Consider the following 26,194-nt stretch of genomic DNA (forward strand, 5'->3'; position numbering starts at 1 on the left):
AGGTCTTCCTCCTATTCTCTGGCTGTTCCTTCTCGGCCTCCTTGGCTGGGTCCCCCTCCTGTCCTTGACTTCTAGGAGCTGCCTAGGGCTCCATGTGTTAGAGTGGCCCTCTCTCTTTTCTCTCTACCCCCACTTCCTAGGTGACCTCATTCAATACCGTCCACATGTAGACAACGCTAGCCCTGACCCACCTCCCGTACTGCAGACGTGTCATTCCCACGACCTTCTCCATGTCTGCACTGAGACTTCTAACTGGCATCGCGAACCTCACGTGATTACAACTTCATCCTCCCAGTCACCTCAGCCAAAATCGTTGTTGTCTTCCTTGTCATTTTTTTTTCTCACACCTGAGATCCAATCCGTTAGCAAATCCTGTTGGCTCCCTGTTCAAAATAGATCCTAAATCCGATCACTTCTCACCACCTCCACTGCCACCACCCTGCTCCAGGCCACCATCATCTCTCACTTGCATTGTTGCAGTAGTCTCCTAACTCCACCCTTTACCCCCTGCAGTCTATTCTTAACCCAGCCCCCAGAGGGATACTTTAAAAACTTAAGCCGACTTATGTCACTTCACTGCCCCAAACCTTCCAATGGCTCCCATCTCACTCAGCATAAAATTTAAAGTTTTCATATGGGCTTCCAGGATCTCATGGTCTGGCTACTGCTACTGACCTGACCTCCTCACCTCCACCCTCCCTCTCATTCATTCCACTCCAGCCACGCAAGTCTCCTTACTGTCCCTTGAACATGCCAGGCTTGCTCCTGCCTCAGGGCCTTTGCACTTCCTATTCCCACTGCCAGGAACACTCTTTTCTCAGATACCTACGTGGCTCATTCTTCTCTTTCCTCCTTCAGGTCTTTACTCTACTGCCTCCTTCTCAGGGAGGTCTTCTAACTGGATCCCCTACTAAACGTTCAATCCTACCTCAACATCCCTTAGCCCCTTTCCTTATCTTTTATCATTATCTAAAAAACTATGTATTTTACTTATTTAATTTTGTTTTCTTTCTCTCTCACACCCTGGGATGTAAGTAAGATGCACAAGGGTAGGGATTTTTGCCTGTTTTGCTCACTGCTATATCTCTAGTACCTAGAATAGTGCCTGGTGTGAGGAAGGTGCTTGATATATCCTGTACTCGTAGAGTGAATGAGTGAACCACCCAGGGCCTCAGTCTCTTCATCTAGAGAATGGGTACACTAGTAGAACCTATCTCCTCTTGTGCTGGTGCCCAGCACAGGCCCTGGAACATAGTAAGTGCTCAGCAAGGCACTCTTCTCATCCCTCTGCCCTGCCCCCATGTCATGTGTAGAGCAAGGGGTGGGCTGGGCTGGGCCCCATCTAGCTCCAACCCATGATAATCCTTGCCTCTTCCTGAGCCCTACTGGAGAGTGGCAGGAAGGGCCTTACCTGGGTGGATGTCCTGGAACAGGGACTTCCAGATGGTGTACTGCAGGGGGCCTGTGTACTTGGAGGTTGGGAAGTCTTCGTAGGTCAGATTGGTCTCATGGATTTTCCCTTTGAGCCTGGAAGGAGAGCAAGAGAGCAGGCCACATTGGGGGCTGGATTCCTGTCCCAGCACCTCAGGGCAGCTGGCATAGGGCGAGGTCATGTGTGGGGAGTCTGCTGGACCCAAGCGCCGACTCAAGTGCCTGCTTGTGCCACTTCCTAATTCTCTAGCTATTGCCCTCAGTTTCCTCATCTTTAAAATGGGTACTATGATAACGCCTGCTTCCTAGGCTTGTGAGGATTACATGGCATGATGTGTGTAAAATGCTTAGCACGGTACTTGGCTCAAGGTCAACACTGAATACATGACGTTAGCTATCAGTATTGGTCATTAACGAACCAATAATTAAGTGTTATTATTATTAAAGGCAGCTATGGAACTAGAGAGACCTGGGCTTGAACCCTGGCTCCCCCACATACTAGACGAAGGGCCTTGGCCAATTGCTGTAGCTTCTTTGTGTCTCAGTTTCTACATGTGTGAAACGGGGATGGCAGTGGTAACTACCTCCAAGGGGCTATTAGGATTATAATAATTTACATATTATTATTTATTATATATAATATCAACATTATTATAAATAATATAATAGATAATATAAAACACATATTTGTAATATAATATAAAGCACATAAAACAAGTAATATCCTATATGATTATAAATATTATATATAAAATAATATGAATACATAAAGCTTTTACCCTAGGCTCTGGCACATAGCAAATGTCCTGTGTATTTGATGGAGATTTGAATGAATGAATTCTCTGCTAACCACCCCATCTGCCTCCAATCCCACCATCCCACAAGGGCCAGGGAGGGGATACCCCCTGGAGAAGACCCACAGCAGGCAGGTACTTACCGCTCAGACAGCGAAGCCACCCCGGCCAGGAAGGTGTGCCGGTCAGTTTCAGCCAGCCGCTCCTGCAGGATCTGGGCCCCCTCCTGCACCTTGCGCAGCTGCTGGCTATAGCGCTGGACTTTCTGCTCAATGTCAGTCAGTGTGCGGGCCGTGTCTGCCTCTAGCTCCTCCAGCATGGCCTTCTGCCGTTCCCGCAGCAGCCGGTGCAGCCGCTCAAAGACCTCCCCAATGGTGGTCCGCAGGCTTTTGGTGGAAGACTGTGGAGACAGTCATCAGGGGTCAGTCAGGGAGAGTGGATGGGGTGATCTCTGGGTGAGAGGAAGAAACCGAGCGTCTTGGCATGCACAGAGGAAAGGGTGGGTAAGGCATGCCGGTGAGGGGATGGCACATGCAAAAGCATGGTGGCAGGAGAGAACTGGCATAGCAGGGACAGCAGATAATTGTTCTCCGTTAGGAAACTAATGAAATGGTCCAGGTGAGACAATGAGGCTTGAACTAGGGGAGCAGCAGATGGACACGGATTGAAAGACATTTGTAGGAGAGCCTCTTTGACCCTGGTGACCAACTGGCTGGCTGTAGGGGTACAGGAGAGACAGGTGTAAGGATGATGTCTAGATTTCTGGCTTGGGGGTGGGAGGGATGAGGAAGCTGGCAGGAGACGTGGGGCGCAGGGAGAGGATGCTGAGTTCAGTCTGGGAGACAGTGAAAATTTTATTTATTTATTTATTTGGCTGCACCACATGGCTTGTGGGATCTTAGTTCCCCAACCAGGGATCGAACTTGGGCCCACGGCAGTGAAAGCGCCGAGTCCTAACCGCTGGACCGCCAGGGAATTCCCTTAAATTTCTATTTTTAAAAAAATCACTCATGGGGCCCAAGCAAAGATGATGAGATCACAGACGTTAAAGAGCTTTATACTTGGCAATGTGCTGGGCAAAGCTTGGTGGTCACTCACGCTGTCCCGCCACCCCGAGACCCTCTGGCCAGGGAACAAGATCTGGGGGGTTAAAGCCATCGTCACAGGAGACAAGCATGGACGTTTGTGGTTCTCTCTGCCCCCACGGGCACTGCCAGGCCCAGGAGGGGTTGAGTGGTAAAGGGCACAGCTTTGGTGCCCAATGGCTCTGGGTCTCCAGCTGTGGCAACCTTAGTTGCCTGATATCTCTGAACCTTAGTTTTCTCATCTGGGAAAAGGGTATACAACGACACTGCAGGTCTATGGTAAGTGAGGGAACATTCACAAAGTGCATGGTATTGTTTGAGGTGCAGACCCAGAGCCTGGTTATTAAAACACTGGAACAGCCACAACCTAGAAGTCTTCATGGAGAGATGACTTCTGAGCTGGGGCCGGAAGGATGGGCAGGATGTCAGTTGTGGGGTGTGGGCAGCGGGCCGAGGGGACAGCACGAGGCAGGATGACACAGGGTACACAAGTGAGGCTTGCTCAGCTGCAGCAGCAGCGTGTGGGGCCTGCCTCTGCAATTTGACTTTGTGGGATTCTGGCTGGGAGTTCACGGAGTCAGAGACCCTGCTGTGATCAGTGCCCAGGGCTCTGTGGGAGGCTCCACAAAGGCTCAATTAGGGCCTGTTCCCTCCCAGTCGTCGCGGCTGCCGGCTGCCTGCGGCAGGAAGAGCTGCTGGCAGTGGGCCAACCTCCCTGCGCATGCCCACCCAGCACACAGGGCAGACAAAGGGGGTGGCGGAGAGGCTGGGGATGAAGGGCCAGGCTGCCTGTGGCCTCCCAGAGCCCCCTCACCCAGGCAGGGCCAAGGCTCCGGCAGTGGCAGGTCACGGTGGGGAAGCTGGGGCCTGCCCTCCCTGCACCGTCCGCCACTGCCCTCCAAAGAGCCCCAGATCTCATGGCCACCCCTTCTGGCTCCTCTTCGGCTAATCTGCAGCAGCGTTTGGCCCAAGGGCCACCCTCTACTGATAGAAAATTCTGGTTTGCCTCCCACCTCTGTGGCTGCTCCCTCCCTGCCACCCCTGTTCCCGAGGACTCGTCCAGGCTGGCTCCTTTTGTTCACACCCCGCAACTCCCACTGCTTTGAGGATGGCTTCCAAGTCCATTTTGAAGGTCTTACATGTCTCCTGAGCGCCACATTCATCTCTCCACCTGCCTCCTCCACGCATGCCCCTGGGTCCCACCAACTCACTGGTTCCACGTGTCAACTCCACATCTTTGCCAACAAACTTGCCGCCAGAGTGATCCTTGTAACGTGCAAACTGGGTCATAGCCGATCTCGTCTTTAGGAACCCTTCTTGGCTCCTTGATGACTAGTACAGTGTTAAATTTCTTAGCCTGGAATTCAAAGTCCTTAATCTGATCCCAGCTTACCTCTCTAGTGCTGCTGCATCGTAATTCCACCTGCCTAGAGTGGACCCCTCCCCCAGCAAATGCTTTATTCAACTGACAAACTCCTACTCATCCTGCAAGACCCAGATCAAAAGCCACCTTCTCTGTGATACCTTCCTTAACTTTTCCAGGCAGTTAAATAGTTAAATGTTCCCAGAGCATTTTGTAAATATTCTGAATATACTGCCCCACATTTTATGTGGCTTCCCAGTTAGTGGATGAACCCCTCCTGGTAGGAATGACATCTTCCTTAGCCCTGCATCCCAGAGCCTGGCACAGGCTGATGGTCAGGACCTGCTTGAGAGGTAAAGGAGGGAGGGGTCTTGCCCAAGATTGCTCTGTAGAGGTGGGTGCAGACTCCACCTTCTCTCTCACGTAGGGGCCCAGTGTCCCCAGGACAAGAGGAGAGAAAGAGGTTGGGAGAGGGCAGCTCAGAAGCGGAACATCAGCCACCCCAGGAGCCCGAAATATGTCCCTGATGGGTTCTCCAGGCCTACCCGGCTTGCAGCCCACAAACCCAGAGAGCTCGTTAAGGACATTCCAGCATGAGGCTGGAATATGCACTAGGCTCAGACAGAACTGGACAGTAAGGTCTCAATTAGCTACTTATTAGCTGTGGGGCCTTAGGCCTGTCCCTCAACCTCTCTGTGCCTCAGTTTCCTTGCCAATAAAATGGAGACAACTATTCCTACCTCAAAAGGTGCATCTTTTTCCCCCACTCATTTGTTCCACAACTATTTACTGTGTGCTAGACACCGTGTAGGTTCTGGGGAATCCTGCAGTCATGGAGGTGACATTCTGTGTGGTTCGGCGAGACAATGAATGGGGACACACAGTTCCCAGCACAGAGAAAGTTTCAGCTAAACTGGTGTGTCCCATTTACTCTAGTTTTTTCTAGGGCAGAGCCAGCCCCGCCCCACTCCCAATCCCTTCAGTCACGACTGGGAGAGCAGCTCCCACCCTGACCCACCACATCCCTGGGAACACACTGGGGCTTGGAAGAGCTGGGGCCATTTCAGAACAACACCCTGCCAAGAATGCGTCACTCGGTCAGGGCCGACCAAGGAAAACATTGGGCTGGGGGAGGGAGATCAGACGGGCCCTCAGGCCGGGCCACTGGAGGGGCAGGCGCCACAGGAAAGCCGAGTCAGGCACCAGGTGAAATATGACCTCCAAAGCATCCATAGGCATTTCTTGTATAAACATCCCAGTCCAGACAGGAAGCAGGGCTGGGGGAACTGGAGGGGAAGGTGGCCCCAGAGGACACCCCAGAGGTAGACAGATGGACAGGAAGGCAGGAGAGGGAAAGGTCAGTGGAGAAAAACAATGCGGGTGGGGAGTGGAGAGAAGAACAGAATGCTGGGGAAAAGAAACAGACCACAATATTCCCCTCTCATCCAGACAGAGGCTTCCATTTGCTTCTTTTCACCTAAGAGGTGTGGGATCACCGGGCAGGTGGGGAAAATGAGGCTGTGAGAAGCAAAGAGGCCAGAGTCCTGTGACTGCTTCCCATCTGTTGCCCACTGAGGGTCCGGCCCGGAGGCACTCTAGAATGTTCTCTGAAGAAATGTTCATCATGACCTCCCTAAGACCCCACAGTGGGTTGGTGGCCAAGCTGGGGCACAGGTCTGGATCTCCAATGGCCTCTCCAGGCCCCAGGGGGACCTCTGGAGGCCCAGAGCATTCCAAAGGCTCTGCTCCAGCTGCTGCTGGCAGAGGCACCCCTGCAAATGGAGTGGAGACACAATGAAATCACCCAAGAGCTTAGCAGCCAGGCCTGGGTCCCCAGTGCTTGGTTCCAGAAGGGCAGCAGAAATCAGGGCAAGCCTTGCCCAGTTAGAGGTATCTGTGGGGGACTTGGAGGGCCCCTTGGAAGTGTGCTAGGATCCAGAACATCATGGCTGGAAGGAGCCTGGCAGAGTCCCTACAGCACAGATGGTTAGACTAGGGGCCCAGATAAGTATGCAGTTTACCCAAAGTTACACAGCACGGTAGTGGCTGGATCAGAACCCAGGGCCTTCCTCTCAGGTCAAGAAAAAAGGCTTTTCTTTTCAAACCACTGTGGCCAGAGCCTGCAGGGTTTGACGCTACTTTTCAGAGTCTATATCTCCACAGTCAGAGTTGAAGAGGGGAGCTGATACCAGGGCTGAGCCACAGATCATCAGGAGGGCTTTGAAGGAACATTCTCAGGATTGGCTCCTTGGGCAATGGGTGTGTTTAACAACGGGAGAAAAAAAAAAAAAAAAAAAGACTAGGTACATTCTTCCAGCCCCGCAGGACGCCAGGGTTTTCCAAAGGGTCCCTGGTCCCACCTCAACTTTCACCCAAAGCAGGAAGGGAGAAAGGATCCCACTTGCCCTCAGTCATCTTGGAGTGGGTCCCCGCCCCATTTACCTTCAGGGAAGCCCCAGCCTCAGCCCCACCCCCATGCCCCGGCCTAACACCTAGAGTTTGGACCCTCGAAGCCCCGCCCCCATAGCAGGCCCAAAGCCACGCCCCTCAACTTCCCAACTGGCTCTGCCCCCACGAAGCCCCGCCCCCACCACAGCCAGCCCCGCCCCCACGTCTAGGGCGGGCTCACCTTGGTCTCCGCCAGCTGTCGCTTGAGCAGCTGCAGCGCCTCCGTGTGCTCCCGCTCACTGTCCTGAAGGGCCTGAAGCTGCTCCTTCAGCTCCCTCTGGAACACAGACAAGATCGGGATGGGGGCGCGGGCCAGAGGCGGCCCGGGTATTCCGTGGTGATGCAGAGCCCAGGCCCGTCCACTGCGGGCGCTGGAAGCTATCCTGGCCCCGTCCGTCTCCTGCCCCAGCACCCGCCTCCCTTCACAGTTTAACAACCACCACGTTCCGCAGTCTGTCTCCTAAGTATCTCCAGAGTCTGTTCCCATCTTCCATCTGGAGTTTTGCAACAGCCTCCTCTCTGGCCATCCTAGGGGCTTCTGGTCTCCCTGTTTCCAGTCTACCTCCACATACTTTCTGACCCACCCTGATTTGCTGGCCAAGACTCCTTGCTTAGAATCCTCTGGCAGGAACCAAGGCTGTACTGCTGTCCAGGGCTATGACTGACTGCCAACATCCGCTGAGCGCTTCCGGTGGGCTAGGCACTGTTCTTAGACCTTGGCTTGTCATTTAATCCTCTCAATAACCCTGACGTAGGCACTATTATCAGCCCCCTTTTCCGATGGAGAAACTGGTACAGAGAGGTCAAGAAACTGGCCCCGAGGCATACAGCTAAGCATGCAGGGGTAGTGCCAGAAATGGAACTCAGGAAGTCTGGTTCTGGAAACCATGATCGTGACACCAGATGACATGTTTTCTATAGTGATGACATGATCGTGACACCAGGTGACATGTTTTCTATAGTGATGACACCCATGATGAACAACAACAAAAATCCATGATAGACAACAGGTCAAGTTTTTAAATAAGGACAGGATCGGTATTACTCATTTTTCCTTTGCATCTGGTTCCTATACGGCTCAGCATGACACTGCTAGTCATCTTGTCTTTATTTAAAAATTTGATATTTTGCTCATCATGGGGGTTTTGGCATTAATTTTGATTTTTAAAAATTGCATTAAATATTATCTTGATTACTGAGTTTTTGGGCGCCTGCTTCAATTTTGCACCTGAAGCAAGTGCCTCAGTCCCCTGTCCCTAGTCCCACCTCTGTCTCCACCATCCTTCCCCCATCACTCCCATCCAGCCAAAGCGGTCTTCTTCCTGTGCCTCACGCTGGGCTCGTTTCAGCCTTATGACTTTGCACTTGCTGCTTCCTCTGCCTGGTGCACTTCACTCTCAGATTTTCTCCCTGTGATTCCTTTGTAGCATTAACGTATCAACTCAGATGCTGCCTCCTCGGAGAGGTCTTGCCTGACCAGCCCACGCGCAGCAGCAGCCCTTCCACCCTCCTGTTTAGTGGTCTCCATAGCACCTCCTGCTGTCCATGATCTTGCTTATTTATTTGACATTGTGTTTACTGTTCATCTCCTCATTGGCATGTGAGTTTTATGAGGGCAAGAATCTTGTCTGGCTTGTCCACTGTTCCATCCCCAATGCTTAGAATAGTGTCCAGCACACAGTAGGGCCTCAATAAGTATTTGCCAAATGAATGAATGGGGTATGGAGGCCGGTTGCCCCCAGTACTTCTGGACTTTTAGCCCATTGTATCACAGCTCGTTGTTCTTCTGGCTGTCCGTTATCCATCCCCATGCAGGGCAGGCCCTCCCTACCGTTTTCTCTCTATATCCCCTGTACCCATCAATGGCCTGGCACTGAGACGGGGCTCAAGGAAGTTTGCTTTGGGAGTGAATTTCCATGGAAACAGCCTCTGAGCAGGGCCCGGGCTCCCTAGTCAGCCTGTGCTGTGATAGATGCCAGGGAGTTGACTTCCCTGTTCACACTCACCTCCTGCCCACTCATCTCGTCAGAGCAGGGAGGGCGCTCAGAAAACATCTAGTCCAACTAATTTTACAGACTAAATAGCAACATGAGAAAATGGTCATGATGACACACTAAGGGAAGCATGTAGAAAACAAAATGATCTGTGCTTACTATCCCTTATTCACTCAAGTATTTATTGAGCAATTATGATGTACCAGGCACTGTTGAGGCACTCGGGACACAGCAGAGAACCAGACAGATGCAGTCCTTACTAATAGGGATCTTCCAGTCTACTGGGGAAGACAGATAATAACAAGGAAAATAATAAAAGAATCAGAGAGCTACCCGTTATGGTCTATGCTCTAGAGAAAAGAAAGCCGAATGGGATGGGTGGCGAATTTAGGTAGCGTGTCAGGGAAGGCTTCTCCGTGGAGGTCACACCTGAGATGACAGCTGAAGGATGAAGAGGAGCCAGCCTTGAAAATACGAGTTAGATAGAAAAATTGGAATAGCTGGTTTTGTGGGAGTAGAGAGCTTACACAGACACAATGACTGGAACTCTGGTAGCCATCTCAGACTGTAAGGCAACCAGAAAGATGGGTGTGACAGGCTGAAACCAGAGAAATAGAAGGAAGATGCAGCCTGGGTCCCTGATGGGGTAGCTACACCATCACTGCACTCAGTGATGTGCTAGGAAGCTTGCCCTCCGGAAAAAATAAAAACAGCCCTGATTTATAGTGTTGGCCAATTTCCTTGGTGTAAAGGCTCCCCTCACAGCCAATTTGAAACTCTCCATGTGAGGTCACCGGATGCAGAGCTGGGAAGAGATTTGCACAACTAGCTCTGAGGAACTGGGACAAGCTGGCTCTGGCACACCACTGCCTGGGGTCCCGTCCTATAGACCTGTTTTACGTGGGAGAGAAATACACCCCTATCTAATTTCAGCTACGCTGGGCAGCTCTCTATTACTAACAACTGGAAGTCATTCCTAATAGATTCACGTGCACCAGAGCCACTGGAACAGACGGATCGTGTTCACTTAAGAGTACAGAATGACTACTCCTCCCTGATGGCCTGGGGTCTGTCCAGCTTGGGACATAGTCTGCTCGAGACACAGATTTTGAGGAGATGAACCAAATGCTACAACCCTTCCCCTTGGTGGTCCTCATAGACCCAGCCACCCAGGCAGCTCTTCAGATTCTCTGAGAAAACTGCCCTGGAGGCCATGTTCCTCACACCACTCAGGGCACCCCAGGGACACGGTCAAATTCCTCCCTGCTTTCAGGGCCAGGGAACAACGGGATCCCGGGAGTAATGGAACACTCATTCGTCCATTCTGCAAACATGTGCTGAATGAGGCCTCCTTGGGCCCCACATGCTGCTGTGTCAGCGACAGGGAGAGTGATGGGGTACGAGTCCCAACCCATGATGCCTCAGGAGGTGTGCAGATTGGCTGGGGGAGACAGGGACATAGACACTCACATAACAGTGGACGCTGGAATAGTGGTACGGGACCCCAAAACTGCCCCTCCTCCACGTTCCCCATCGCAGTGAAGGGCACCCCCACCCCCGCTGCCATCCAAGCCAGAAATCTGGGGGTCACCCTTGACATGGCCCACGCCCCCAATCCAATCAGTCATCAAGCTTGCCCTGGAATTTGTTCTCTCCTCTCTATACCCACCACCCCGGTTCAGTTTTCATCACTTCTTTTCTGGACTGTGGCCCCAGGCTCCTCCCTGCCCCACAAAGCAGCTGGGGTAATCATTTGACAGGACAGATGTGTCCCTGCCTCTCCTCCCCGGGCCACTCTGCAGGGTTTCTACATTGTCTGGGAAGAAGGGCATGAAGCCTGAGCGTGGCATTCAAGGCCCTTCACTACTGGCCCCAAATTTCTTCTCCAGCCTTTTCTTTTCATCCAGACCTGTACTGTTCAATACAGTAGCCACTAGCCACATGTGGCTATTTAAATTTAAATGAATTTAAATGAAATACAATTGAAATTCAGTTCCTCGGTTGCACCAGGTTGCACATTTCAAGTGCTCAATAGCTACAAGTGACCAGTGGCTACGGTATCAGCACAGATGCAGAACACTTCCATTATCCCAGAAAGTTCTACTGGACAGCGCTGCTCTAGATGCACTGAACAACTTGCCATGCTCTCTGCCAGGTCTTTGCACATGCTGTTCCCTCTGTCTGGAATGCTCACCCACATGGTTTTCTCCACTTGTTAGGCTCATGCTCATCTCGTAAGATCTAGATCAGACATCACCTCCACTGAGAAGCCATACCCCAAACTCCATTCTGTCTTCAGACAATCCTCTGTGTACAGAGCCTTCCCTCACACTATCTGGCACACACTGCATTTTAACAGCAAGGTGACCTGTCAGTCTCCTCCATGAGGTATGGGCTCTTAGGCCAGGGACTGTGTCAGATAGATTTTCACACTATCAGTACCTAGGACAGGGCCAGGCACAGAGTTTGCGGAATGAATCTGCCCACAGAGGAGGCTGGGCTGGGTCAGAGCTCACCTCCAAAAGGGTAGGAGGAGACCCCAGGGAGGCAGCTCTCCTCAGGTGGGCTACTGAGCCTGAGGGAACAGCTAACTTAGGAAAAACAAAACCTAGAACCCACAGACCAAGACTAGGAGGCAGCCTGTGCTTTGTCACTTCCTCTGCCTTCCCTCCTTCCAGGCCTGGGACCAGACCTGATTCCCTGGGTTAGGAGACTGGTTTTGCCACCCACTAGCTGTGTGACGCTGGGCAGGTACCCTAACCTCTCTGTGCCCCAGTCCCTCGTCTGTGAAATGGGGATAACAATACCTCCTAGGGTTGGGAGGGTGAAATGAGATAACAGTAAGAAGTGTTTAACCACAGTGGAGAGCCTGGCCACACTGGCTGCTCGGGAGACAGAGAGGTCGCCATGTCCCACGTGAGGCTCCTGGGTCACTTCTCCACGTCCTCACCGTTCACTATGTCCAGGCCCCTTCTTTCCTCCTCAGATGGCCTGAGCAGGAAGGAGCCCCAGGGACCATCTGGTCCAACCATCTGGATTTCTAGAACAAGAAACTCAGGTCCAAGAAAAGTGACTGAGTGGCCCATAGCCACACAGCTTTACAGAGAACCAACTGGAAAATTTCCTCCCAGCAAAGATCAGACAGGAAACAGGAAGCTGTTGATAAACTCCTAAGCAATAGAGCTAACTGTGAGGAAGGACGCTGGCCATGCCAGAGGCTCAGAACCATGTCTGGAGGTGGCATGGTTTGGGTTTGAATTTCACAGGCATCATGTCACTTAATTCTCACAACAGCCTCATGAGGTTAGTGCCTTTATCACTTCAGTCTCACAGAGAGGGAAATGGAGGCTCAGAGAGGTCAGGCAGGTTGCCTAAGGTCACCCAGCTCATAAGAGTCAGAAGTGCGGATCTGAGTGACTCCAAAATCCATGCTGGAAACCGCTCGGCCTCTCTGCCTCCCGCTCAGTTCAATACAGCCATCACGTCCGGGCACCCACGGTCAGGCGGTATGCCAGCCGCTCCGAGTCTGCAGTTTCCAGGGGAGGCAGAAATGCAGATAGGTAGACTGTAAGGGAGAGCAGGACAACGCGGAGGGAACACCAGGAAGCCGGCTGTGTGTGTGACACCGTCCCTCCCACCTCAGCTTCCAAACCTGCGAAGTGCAGCTAATGACAGGGCCGGCTCTGTGGTTGCTGTCAGGATTAGGTGACTTAATACCTGACCTGAAGTGAGGCACAGGAAACGCTCAGTCACTCGTAGTCTTTGTCATTATCTTCACCATAATTATAATTGTATGTGGGGGCTTCCCTGGTGGCGCAGTGGTTAAGAATCCGCCTGCCAGTGCAGGGGACACGGGTTCGAGCCCTGGTCCGGGAAGATCCCACATGCCGCGGAGCCACTAAGCCCGCCTGCGCGCCACAACTACTGAAGTCCGCGCGTCTAGAGCCTTAGGCGCCCAACAAGCTCCGCAACAAGGGAAGCCACCGCAGTGAGAAGCACCTGCATCTCAACGAAGAGTAGCCCCCGCTTGCCACAACTAGAGAAACCCTGCGGGCAGCAACGAAGACTCAACGCAGCCAAAAATTAAAAATTAAAAAAAAAATTGTATGTGCAATAGGGACTCAGAACTGTGGGAGTTTGTTGGAGAGAGTTTATTTATGACAGGAGGATCAGGGAAGATGGATGGATGGATGGATGGATGGGCAGGGTCCCTTCAAGTCCCCAGGGCGGGGCCAGAGCATTCCAGGTGGAGAGAACAGGGGCACACCTGGTGCGTGCAGGAAGTAGGGGGCAGTTGGGGATGGCGGGAGCCAGGTGTGTGGGTGGAGTCACAAGCTGGAAAGGCCAGTGGGGCTAGCAGGGGTGAGGACACTGTGGGTGGGGTGGAGGATGCCTTGGAAGTCAGCCTGGGGAAGCCAGACTCATCAGGCCCCATCAACTCTGGGGCAGGGCAGGAATCAGGGATGGAAGGAGCGCCCTTCTGAGGGCAGAGCCATAGCTCTGTACCCCTCCCTCTGGAGAGAGGGCAGAGTCAGGGCTGGTGCAGACCTAAGCACACAATTATGCAAATATGTCAGCTGAGAGGCTCTGGGGCTCCCACAGGCATGGACAGGCCAGGACTCAGGCAGCCACTGAGGGGGAGAACAGAGAGCCAGGGCTCACATGCCCCGAAGGCCAGACCTCCCCTCCTACAAGGCCATCCCTCTCCCGGCCCAGAGGAAAAAGCTGTTGCCGGAAGCCATCTCCCCTGGCTTCAGGGACCGACACCCCCTCCCCCTGACCCCCAGTCACCAAGCAGTGCTGCCCAGTGGAAATTGCATGAACTTGGGTGTGAGAAGAACCTGGGTTTGAATCCTGCCTGTGTGCCCTTGGGTAGATCATTTCTTCCCCTCTCAGTGTTCCCCTCTCAGAGCCTTATCTGTAAAATGAGGACCGGAGCCACTCGCAGGGATGTGATGAGGATTAAATGAGATGACACCCTTGAAGGGCCCAGCACGACGCGGCACACAGTAGGTGCTAAAGGCCCCCCCCACCTTCTCCATGCCCAGTTACTGCCTTCTCTTCCCCTCTCTGACCAAGGATATGCCAAATCTTCACATGGCAAACGGAACTTGCCTCTTTTCTCCTTTCCCCCCTTTTCTCTCTTCTACTCGCAGCCCTCCGATGCTCCTGCCCCTCCCGACAGACCTGAACTCTCGCACATCTTCTCTGCCTCTGAGCCCCAAACCTGTCCACACACCTCTGAGCCTCGCGGTCTCTGGCAGACAGCACCTCATGGCTGCTCCCCCTCCTCCAGGCTGCCCCCCACCCGTCCCACCTGCACGCTGCCCCTTAATGCACACCGACCCGGCCAGCCTCGCCTGCTGCAACCTGTTCCCGGCTCCCCCGGATCTCCAGGATCAAGTCCAAGCTCCTTGGGTAGGGGTGGCACATTCAAGGCCCTTTATGAGCTGGTCAAGCCTCACTTTCCCACCCCTTCCCCTGCAGCTACAACGAACCACTGGCTCACCTCCATGCTTGCCCCTGGCTGACTCAGATCATCTGAGTCTGAATCCTAGCTTCAGCGACACTTATTGGTTGTGTGGCCTTAGGCACAGTTTCTGAGCCTCAGTTTCCTTATGTATAAAAGGGGGCAATGAGACCCATCTCCTAGGGCTGCTGTGAGGATTAAACGAGAAAGGGTGCCTGCCCCTGGCACTCTCTGCACCCAGGCAGTGGGGCTGTGGATGTAGTTATTCCCTCTGTCTGTAACGTCTCCTTTCTCTGCTCTCAGGATTCAGCTCAGTTGTCAGCTCCAGGGGGACCTGGGCAACCCTCAGTTATGGCCAGAGTAGCCTAGGACATGACCTTGCAGCTTCTGGGCCTATCCCCCAAGAACCACTGCAGGGCCAAGCTTGTCCTGCTCTCTCCTGGGCCCAGGACCTGGCCCTCAGTTAGCTATAGCAGGAGTGTCGACTGAAGAAATTATTGAATGAATCCCTGAATCCAAGATAGAACCATCTCCAAATCCTCCACACCTACCCCAGTGTTCAAGCAGAATTCAAGGTCTGGAAGGTAAATGATGCTGTGAAAATAGCACTGGACTGAGATTCCAGGGAGCTGGGCTCTGGACCAACCACGGGCAAGTCAGTTTCCCCATCTGTAAAGTGGGGAGAGGATGGAAGTGGATGGTTTCTGAGGTCCCTCCCCACTTGGATGCTCCCTGAGGCAGTTAGCGTTTTGGTGAGGTTGAGTTCTGAGCCAGACAGACCTGAGTCTGAATCCCAGCTCTCCCTCCTGCTTGCAGTGTGATCTTCGGCAAGTTACTGAGCCTCTGAGCCTCAATGTCTTCTTCTGTGAAATGGGGCTGATCCTAGTTCCACTGGGGGAGTAGGGAAAGGAAAAACGGCCGCTGTGAGGATTCAATGCCCGTAACAGCACCTGGCACATAACAAGTGTCCAATACCCTCTGACTAGTGTTTTTTTACATAGGGTTGTTATTGTTTCTGTTGTCACTTCCTACCAGATCCTTTTCTCTCTAGAAGATAAACATCCTGGGGCCCCGACTTCAATTCTGAGTTTTGACACCGTGGCCTGTGCTTAGCCAAGGTGTCCTGGATGAACAGGCTTTGCTGGCTGCTGGCTGACACACCTGTGAAGAGGGAAGTAGAGATGCTAACAGCAGCCCGGGGTCTGACTCACTGCCAGCCTCGCCCCCATGGAGGCTGCTCTTTGCACACAAATCCTGCCCTCTCTTGGGAAAAGTAACGTCAGAGGCCACTTCCCCAGGACGCAGACAACCTGGCTGCCTCCCTGTCCACAGTACAAAATAAAGCGCCTTCGCATCAGTTGTCTCTGGATAGGCAGCAATTCTCTCTCCCTCTTTATACATTAAGTGGACGGTTTTGTTCTTATTTCCACTTCCCAGGTTGGGAAAGCGTGCAGAGAAGGCAGCACCTTCCACTCAGCTGGAAGAAGCCAGCGCCAGGATTTGAATCCGGTCCCCCAGCTCTGTTCTTCCCCCGTGTGGCTGCCTCGGCATCTCTGGAGCCTCGTGCCCAACTCCTCAGGGCTCCCATCCCAGGCTGATCCACTGCTGTCTCCCTTGGCGTGAAGGAGGCCTTGGGAAGGGCTCCAGTGGTCACATGAGACCTGGAGGGGGTGGCTGGGACTGCATCCAATCCCTCCTCTGGAGGTTAGGAAGCTGAGATGGCCAGAGAGCCGGATGGCATGCCTGAGCAAGATGACATCCAGCACCTGCCCTCGGTGCATCAGCTGGCACGGGCAGACTGTGTCCTTAGCCTGACCCTGTGCTGAGTACACTTAAAATACAAAGACAGGCAGGGTGTGGGGGAGACAACTACCCAGCCCTCAGAGGCAGCTCGGAGGCCATGTGTGGCCAGTTAGCTAAGCTTCAAATCCTGTCCCTGCCATTTACCAGCTGGGTGACCAAACAAGTCACTGAATTCCTCTGAGCCTCTGTTTTCTTATCTGTAAAAAGAATAAATTACAGTACCCACTCGACAGGGTGTTATGAAGATTAAATGAGGCAATACCAGAAAAGCACTTACTATAGTCCCAGGCAGTGGGCTAGGGCTCAGTAAGTATTAGCCGAGAAGCCCCCAAACCCTTCTGAGATGGGGCTCCTTCCATCCCCTTTGCTCTATGGTCCAGTGCTCAGCAGTGAAAAAAAAGGGAAGGTACGTGCACACACACACACACACACACACACACACTCACACACACAAAACATGCTCACATGCCGTTTACACAACAATAATTCTGTAGAACTATAAAGCAAATCTTTAAGAAAAAGACCATGTTTTTCCAAGGGGTAGAATTATGGGGGATTTTAACTTTTACATTATATAGCTCTGTTTATTATGTTCATTTTATAATCAGAAAAAAATAAAGATATTTAAAAATTGTCGTGTGCTACTGTGTACCAGGCACAGCATCAGGCGCTTTTGATACAGCCTCCCTAACCCCTACAACATCCTTCCCAGGAAGGTCATGTTATCCCCACGTTCTAGACGAGCAGGTGGAGGCTTAGAGAAGTGAAGTGATCTGACCAAGGACACACAGATTATCAGTGACGATGCCAGGATCTGACCCCAGTATTGGAATCTGGGGTACAAAGCGATTCTGCCTGGCAGGTCAGGGAAAGCTTCATGAAGGAGGTGATATCTGCGCTGAGCCTGGAAAGCTGAGTAGGACTTCTGTAGGCCTGGGTTCTCAGCCAGGGGTGATTTTGACCGTAGAGGACATTTGATGAAGCCTGGAGACATTCTTGGTTGTCAGAGCTTGGGGTGGGTCGTGCTACTGGCATCCAGGGGGTGGAGGTCAGGGATGCAGCTAAACATCCTACGATGCACAGGATTGCCTTGCATAACAAAGACTTATCTGGCCCCAAATGTCAATAGTGCCAAGTATGATGTAACATACTAGAGCTGTCATTTATCGAGTGCTTACTATGTGTCAAGTTCTGTACCAAGTTCTTGCAAATGTCATCTTACTTAATTCAACCCCATTATTCCCATGCTGTGAACGAGGGACCTGAGGCTCAGAGATGATAAGGAACTTCCCAAAGGTCACACAGCCAGAAAATAGGAGTGCAAGGTTTGAGCTGCCTGAATACAAAGCCAGAGCCTTTAACCTTTCTGCTCTGCTGCCTCCAGGATTTATAATAAATGAAAAAAGCTCCAGGCCAACTGCTAAGCAGCGGGGTGTAAGGAGACTCCGGCTGAGCCAGGAGTCTCCTCTGGCCTCAAGGCCTTGGGAAAGTTTCCCCCCCACCCTGGGGCATTTCCCCATCTGTCAAATGAAGTTTGCATCAGGCGATCTCCAAGGCCCTGCCGGCTCTGAGTCTGTTATTCTCCAGGAGAGGGGTCCAAGCTCAGGCTCCAGGAGCGCTGGGGACAAACCACCAGCTGCTGGGAGAGGAAGGGGTGTGATGGGCAGGCTCAGCCTCATTTCCAGTGCATAACTAGCTAATGAGCCCCACTTCCCCATGAAGAGAGGGCGTGGGGTGGTGAGGGTGGGGAGTGGCTTGAACCTCACCCAGGAGCTTACTTCTCCAGGGGGAGGCATGTTTCTCTGCTACTTTCTTGCCAAGCCCAAAGGAGGCACCAAAGCAAGGCCTCCTGCTCAGGTGAGAGGCAGGTCTGGGCATTTGCCCAGCTGGGCACATGAGTTCTCAGAGGTAGAAGGAGAAAGAATGGGAGCACTTGCTGATCCAGCCCCTACCAAGTGCCAGGCATCTCAATAGCAGGTTCATCTCAGGTCAGCCTCATGAAAATCCTGGTAGGAAAGAATCATCCTGACCCCGGTTTACAGGTGAGAGCATCAAGGCTTCCATGAAGAGATGTGCTGATTACACAGACAGTGCTAAAGGAAGGTTTGGAACCCAAGTGTGACTGACCCCAGGACAGTACACTAGAGGGTAAGTGAGTGGCAGTCCTCTTTTTCTTTTCACCCAAGAATGACAGTGTTTCAATAACGTTGGGGGAAAATATATGTTCAATTTCTCCTGCCTGCCCCAGGTCATGGAATGGACTGAAAAAAACCACAACACAATAATTTGGATTTGCTGGTTTGCAGACAGGGGAACCAAGCCTTGGAACACAGAGTTCTCTCCAGCTAGCAAGTCAGACAGGGAGAGGAGGGGGTGAGCAGCAGGGGCGGGATCCAGCCGGGGTCAGGCTGAGCTTTCTTGGCCGGCGCTCTCACTGTCTGGCAGTGTGGCTTTGGGTAAGTCACATCACCTCTCTGGACCTCAGTCTCCACATCTACATAATGAAGAGGTTGGGCAGATGGTTTCAGATGGAGTCCCTTCAAACTCACGACCTGCACCTAGTCCTGTCCAAGCTTCTCTCCTCCTCCCTGTTTATGTGATTTCATAGATGGGGAGATGGGTATACCAGTGCCTGGCACAAGGGGCTCTGGGGGTGGACGGTCAATACCAACCTTGTGCAAGCTCCCAGAGCCCCCAACTCTTGCTCTCCATCCTCAAACAGCCAAACTGGAAGGGAGTCAGTGGTGGTTGGGGATTAAAGGGACAAGGAGTGGGTAAGGTGAACATGGAGTCATTTCTCCTAGGGCCAGGGCATCAGCTGGTGCAGGCTGGCTCACAGAGACTCATGTATAAGGGGGGGAGGTGACCCCCTACAACAGGGAAAATAGTTATTTAGCTCCTGCTTAAGGAGTCAAAAACCTTCTTCTGAAGGCTCCACAGTCTGGGCCAGCTCAGGTCAGGACTAGTCATTCATTCAGCCTTTACTGATGTTCACTGTGGGCCAGGCCTTGTGGCAGGCTTTGGGGCCATAGATATGATGACTAAGAGACTTCTCTTGGGGACTGTGTGCTAGTCTGGTATCCCAAGGCCAAACACACTGCTGCTAGATTTAAATGGTTTAGCTGCTAGATTTAAATGGGCTGCTAGATTTAAATGGTTTAGCTTGAGAAAAAGATTCCAGGCTTAAATAACCTTGGGAATCATTTTATTAAACACAGCAAAATGGGTTTCTTTGCTACAAGATTTATCCAAGCCTTTAATATGCAAATGTACACTGAGAATCCTCCAAGGAGGGTATAGAGAATATACTATATTTCCCAAATGTAGCTAATCTTGGAACACTATTTTTTTTTAAAAACATTATACTTATTAACAGAGATTAGGAAGATGCAGCTCTAATACTATTGTTTTGGCCAGTGGAGCTTAGAGAAGGCTTACACAGAGAGGGCATTTGAGCAGGGCTTTGAGAGTTGAGTAGGAGTTAGTCCATGAGGACAGGAAGGCTTAAGGGAGACCAATTACAGTCCTAGGCTGACTATGTTCAGGTTACCCTGCATGTACTGTTTCATTTAGTCCTCAAGATTCTGATGCGGGTGACAGAGCTAAGGAGGTCACCAAAAGTCCCTGGAGACTTCTAGAGGTCCACCTCCCTCGCTTTTCTTGAATCACCTCACCTAGGGGCCTTATTCTCCAAATCTTGAGTCTTTAAGTCCTGTCCTCACTCTCAACCTGGCCTCTACTGTGATTTAAACCCAGAATGGTCTTTACAGTATCTGAACTTGATCCCAGCCGTAGCCCCTCATACACCTCGGCCTAGCCCCTGGCACCCAAACCTGCTCTCTCAGCAGTTTGCTGACACTCATTTAGACCCTCTCTTAGATTTAACCCTGACCTGCTCAGAGCGATCTAGCCCAGGTACTGCTCCCCAGGCCCTGATGCATACCTGATTGAACCCCGGGTCATCATGCCCCAAAGCCTGCAGCTCAGCTACTCCGTAGAGTCCAGACTCATCCTCGGATGGCGGCCCCACCTCCTGTCTAGCCCCGACTTTGTCCCATTCCCCATCTGTGTCTTTGTCTCCAACTCAGTCCTGAACCCTTCTTACGTGGGTCCTGTCTGCAGGTCCAGCCCCATGACCCCTTACAGTGGCCCTGCCCTTGCCCAGCTCTGATTCGGCTCCGTCCCTAACCTTGTCCAGGCGGTACCTGGTTCAGCTCTGATCTCATCTGTCCCTGCCGTTCCACTCCATTGGTGATCTCTCCCCAACCATGGACCCACCCACCCCCCACTTCAGGTCTCTCTGAGACCCCGCCTGGTGAGCACGGCCCAAGGCCCCACCCTCAACACCGCCTCCTCGCCGCGGCCCCGCCCCGTCCTAATTCTGATAGGGCCCTGACCCTGCCGGCGGCCCCGCCCCATAGCAATTCTGACTGGGCCCTGCCTGCGGTCCAACCCTGACCCCGCCTCCGGGCCGGCCCCGCCCCCGCCCCAGGCCCGCCAAGCGGCTCACCTGCAACTCCTCGAAGGCATCATCGATGCCCGTGACCTGGTGCTGCTCGTGCAGCGCGGGTTCATCGCAGAAAAAGCAGAGCAGCGCGCGGTCCGTGAGGCAGAAGAGCTTGACCTTGTCGTGTGCCTGGCAGGGTCGCGCGGCACGGCGTGCGTTGAGGATGGCGTCCAGCGGGAAGGCGCTGTAGCGCTCCACGATGTTGGCCAGCTTGAGGCTGGGCGCGAGCGCGGGCTCGGCAAACGTGCGCCGGCACTCGGGGCAGTCGCGGGCGCCCTGAGCCTCCTGCCTCACCCAGTGCTCGGTGATGCAGCGGCGGCAGAAGTAGTGCTCGCAGCCCAGGCTCACCGGGTCCTGGTAGATGCTCAGACAGATAGAGCAGAGCAGCTCGTCCTTGAGGCTGCACGCCATGGCGCCGGGGACGGCGGAGAGGGTCCCCCGAGATGCAGGGGGTCGGCTGGAGAGCGCGACGCTGTCGGGGGCAGCACCTAGGGATGGGTGCGGGGAGCAGGCCCGGAGAAGCAGGAGCTACAGGAGAAGGAATGGGTGCTGTCTGGGAGTGGGGTAACGCGAGCAAGAGGTGCGGGGTAGAGACTACCCGGGAAGCGAGCCCAGGAGGGTGGGTGGTCTCGAGGCAGTGGGTGACCCGGAGCGATGGGTGCTGGAGGGAGGGAGCCGTGGGTGTCTGAGGGAAGGTGCTCCTAGCAAGAAGCTTCTAGGGAAAGGGGCAGTCAGAAGGGATGTGTGCTGGGAGAAGGGGATCTAGGAGGGGGGCGGAGGCCTTGGGGGGCTGTAATACCGGTATGGGTGCGGTGGGGGGAGGGGGAGAAGCTGGGGATGGGGAATTCAGCGGGAGGGGGAAGCCAGGCAGAGCCTCACCTCGGCTGTGCCTGGCAGAGGAGAGGAGGGCTGTGAGCACGCTCAGCTGCCCGATCCCGGCCCCAAGACCCGGCCCCGCGCGGCCCCTTACCCCCGCCGGCTCATCGGCCACTGCTCCGGTCCGAGCGCAGCCTCTCAACCCGGAACCAGCCGAGCCTGAGTAGCCGGCGGAGGTGGCTCCCTCCCCGCCCCCGGGGGCGGGGCCTCAAGGACTCCGCCCCCGCGGCGGGCGGGGGAGAGGAGGGGCGTGGCCCGGCCTGCAGCCAGCTGACCCCCTCCCCGCCCCCACCATTCTCCAGCTCCCAGGGGTGCGAAACCCAGCTGTTCCTTCAGGGTGTGCACTTGGAACAACATCCAGGTCTCGCTTGGGGTCCCTGCGGCGGATGGGGGCTGGGGAACAGCTAATTTGAGAGGATAACGAATAAAGGAGGAATATCTTGTTGGATCATCAATGTGAAGATTTGGGAAAAATATTTTGTATTAAAACAAACACGGATATGTTGTTTAATCTGCATAGAATACAACTTTTGCATAAAATATAAAGATAAAACTCAAGAAATACCCTGCTTGCTTAGAGCAATTTCAAGTCCCTCACACTCCTAAGCCCTGGGGTTCCATTTCCTCTTCACTTTCTTAAGGAGTGCTAGCTGGAGAAGTTGGAAAGCCCTGGCCCTGACTAATGTCTGACCCAAGGAGTTGTCTCCACTCAGCAGACATTTCTGGAGTGCTATATGTGGCCGGTGGAGGTGGAGGGGGGAGGAGGGAGCAGGAAAGAGGGAGAAAGAGTAATAGGAGACCTTGACTTGTATGCCAGATGGAGAGGGGATAAGGGATTTCTAGGCAGAGGGGGCAGCATGTGCAAGAGCATGGAGGCGTGAAAGGGGAAGGCACATTTGGGGAAGTGCAAGTGGTTCTCTACTGTTGGGGGTGGGGTGGGAAAGGGGCTAGGGTGAGGTGGAGGGCATTGAGGGTCATGGTGATGGATTTCCTGAAGGCATTGGGCTTTCAAGCAGGGGACCGACCTGGTCTGATGTGGGTTTCAGGAAGCAAGGAGATGCTCATTATCCCATCAGCAAGATGAAGGCGGGGACGCTTTCTGATGTGTCTGCATATGTGCAGCACTCTTTGAACAGTGAAGGTGTGTCACTGAATAACAGTAGCAAAGATGTGGATTTTAGGAAGACTGCGCACCAGTAGATTACCATTGTCATAGTGCCTGCAGGAGATGAGACCTGAACTGGGGCCATGACAGTGCATAAGGAGAGAAAACCAGGGCACTGAAAATATAGACACTACGAAATTTTGTAATGGATTGAATATGGGGCGAGAAAGAAGGAGGCATGAGGGTGGCTCCCCCAAGTTTCTGGCTCCTCCAGCAATATCTTCACTGGAGTTAAACTTTATTGAGGCACAATTTAAGAAAAAGCTTGAGGTTTATGCCTCTGCTATTTGTGTGTCCTCCATCACATCATTACCTGGTCCATGTCTCCATCATTGCCAGAAACAAGTTGGTAGCTCATGCAGCAACCATTCATTGACTTTTCTTTGCAGTCAGAGCCCTGATTTTGTTCAGGTGGCCCCCTTCCCCACGTGACCAAGGAATGGCTGACCTCAGCCCAGCTCTAGCGGTAAATCCCGTTTGGTCCAAGTCTGTCATGGTGGTTGCATTCCTCTTACCAGTGATGGTTTGCGTTTAGACCTGTGATGCAAGTCTGGCCTGAAAAACCAGAGGGGAAGCCTGTGGCAGGGAGGTGGCTTTTGCAAAGGGTCTCTTCCCTTTCAAAAACAGTCTGCCCCCTTGGCTGGATGTGGATGTGTTTGGTGGTGATACTTGGAATTGCTCCCAGTCTGAGGATGCAGCCAACACGTGACAGAGGTGGGGAGAATCCTGGGGAAGAGGAGCTAGTGCACTGATGCAGAGCCTAGACTTCTGGATATATGAGATGGTCCATCTTATTGCTTAAGCAGGTTTAATAGCAGTGTGCTGTCTCTTGGCAAACATAAGAATCCCAAATGATGCACTGATATGCACGCCCAATTTTTTTTTTTTTTGTAAAGAAGGCAGGGTCTAAATTTTTGAAGCATTTGAAATGAAATGAAAAAAGGCTTGATGATGGATGAAACAGTGGGTTTCATTTAACTCAACATGTAATCCATCCCCCTCTTCTATAGCAATATAGTACCTGGAGAACTGGCTAGTCCACCAGACACTGCATTTTCCAGCTGCTCTTGCAGTTCAGTGTGGCTTTGTGACTAAATCTTTTCCAATAAAAAGTAAATAGAAATAGTCCTTAAGGCTTTTGCTCTTCCATGCTCCATTTCCTCTTGCCTCGAGTTGAAACACAGATGTGTAAGGAACCCAGCTTCAATAATGCTTCAAAGAGGCTGACAGAGCAAAGATAAGGAAGGAACCTGGGTTCCTGAATGACTGCATGGAGTGGAGCCACCCACCAACGTGGACTAGAGAATGAGAAATAAACTTCCATTTTCTAGAAGCCATTGTATTTGGGGGCTCTGTTGCTGCAGCTTAGTCTACCCCATGCTACTCTACAGCTGTTTTTAGAAGAGGCTTTGGTACTATTTTATGCTATTGTCTAAATCCTTTCAGTAGCTAAGTTCCTCTTAATATCTAGCACCAATATCTTCTGAAGTGTAGAGCACGGTTTTCTCTGGCTGAAAGTCACAGTCTCTTGGACCCTTCACAATACTTTCCAGCTTTTAGTCTTTTCACCCTTCTAGCTGTTACGCTTCTAAACTTACCCCATCTCCATTAAGATGCTGAACGCTACACTCCCACAGACTACTGGTTATACTTAAGTTTGGCAAGTCATTGCCCTTTCTGGATCTGTTTCCCCAACCTGATGCGGTTGAGGGGTCTGAACCAAGACTTCATAACCCTGACTGCAGTGTACGCCACCCACTTCTATTCATCTCTAAAAAAAAACATCAGGGGTTTAAAAAAAGTTCTTTTCACAGCTATCCAAGAGATGTTGTTGAGTGAAAAGAAAAAGGGAGACCCAAATACACACAGATACACAGACATGGACACACGCAGTCCTACCCATGCTCACAGGCATTATTGTGTATAGCAAAAATCTTTAGAACACTATAGCAATCCTAAGCGTGTTTATCTGTGGGCTAGGGTAGGGGGAGGACTTCAATTATGACACTGTATAGCTCTGTTTGTTTATTATTTAATTTTATAATCAGAAAAAAATATTTGCTGTACAGCAGAGACTGGCACAACATTGTAAATCAACTATACTTCAACTAAAAAAAAAAAAAAAAAGAAAGACACAGTTGATTCTCATTATTCATGCACTCTGTATTTGCAAGTTTGCCTACCCCTCAAATTTATTTGTAACCCCCAATCAATACTTGAGGCGTTTTCACTGTCATCTGTGGACATACACAGGCCCAGGGTGGCAAAAATTTAGATTGCCCAACACGCATGTTCCCAGGAGAGGTGGAACCAGGGGACGTTCTCCCTTCTTCTTTCAGTTCTCACATTGTCAACTTTTTGTGGTCTGTTCCATGCCACGTTTTTCTCACTTTGGGGCTTTTTTATTGGTGATTTTGCTGTTTTAAAATAACCCCCAAGCATGGCACTGAAGTACTGTCTAGTGTTCCCAAGTGCACGAAGGCCGTGATGGGCACTGCGGAGAAAATATGTGTGTTTGATAAGCTTCATTCAGGCGTGAGTTATAGTGCTGTTGGCTGTGAGTTCAACGTTAATGAATCAACAACATATATTAAATAAGGCATCTTTAAACAGAAACACACATAAAACAAGGTTATGTATTGATCGGTTGACGAAAATGTGGCCAGAGGCTCGCAGGAACCTAACGCTGTATTTCCTCAAGGGGCAATGATTCAGTATTCCCTATTTCAGTCTCTGCAGCAACTTAGTAGAACATAACTACATGAATGTCGAGAGTCACCTGTATTTAAAGTTGTGTCTAACAGCAGCCATCAATATGAGGTACCAACCCCCATGCCTCCTTCTGTCCAGGTAACATTGATTCAGTCCCGTCCAAGGGGGAGGGGCAAGAGAATGAACATGGATTGAGCCACTCCTGTGTGCCAGACACTGCACTAGGTGCTTGGTGTCCGTGGCTTTATTTAATCCTCACAGCAGCCCTCCAGAATTGTCATTTTTCTCCCCTTTGCAGATGAGGAAACTGCAGCTCAGAGGAGTGACGTGACTTGCCTAAAGCCAAAGCAAGTAAGAGGCACGGGCTTCTCCACCCCCAGCTGCTGGAGAAGATCCCACAGTTGTGGACCTTGGAGCTGGGCCAAATCTGGGTCCTTGGCTCCATCCAATGGTCTTTATAAACCATCCAGCTAGCCCCCCTTCCTCTGTCCCTTCCCCATCATGCCAAACCTTTGCCTGTCTCCTCAAGCCCCATAGACACACCCC

General features: G+C 52.1%; 1 protein-coding gene across 2 annotated transcripts in view; it reads right to left on the reverse strand.

Annotated features, from left to right (window-relative positions):
- TRIM62 (tripartite motif containing 62) overlaps nt 1–21,925 on the reverse strand; it is a 31,716-nt gene extending 9,791 nt beyond the window's left edge. Inside the window, exons 1-5 of one of the 2 annotated variants that reach the window (XM_057529625.1) lie at nt 21,866–21,925; nt 20,899–21,423; nt 7,303–7,398; nt 2,369–2,625; nt 1,412–1,527 (exon numbers count right to left, since the gene is read on the reverse strand). In XM_057529625.1, the coding sequence (XP_057385608.1) occupies nt 1,412–1,527; nt 2,369–2,625; nt 7,303–7,398; nt 20,899–21,306 (877 nt within the window). In that variant the 5' untranslated portion in view covers nt 21,307–21,423; nt 21,866–21,925. Of the gene's footprint in view, nt 1–1,411; nt 1,528–2,368; nt 2,626–7,302; nt 7,399–20,898; nt 21,424–21,774 lie in introns of both variants that reach the window. The other variant, XM_057529629.1, reaches the window with a different exon arrangement.
- Nucleotides 21,926–26,194: the final 4,269 nt, after the last annotated feature.

The sequence above is a fragment of the Balaenoptera acutorostrata genome, chromosome 1 (assembly GCF_949987535.1).
Source record: "Balaenoptera acutorostrata chromosome 1, mBalAcu1.1, whole genome shotgun sequence".
Lineage (NCBI taxonomy): Eukaryota > Metazoa > Chordata > Mammalia > Artiodactyla > Balaenopteridae > Balaenoptera > Balaenoptera acutorostrata.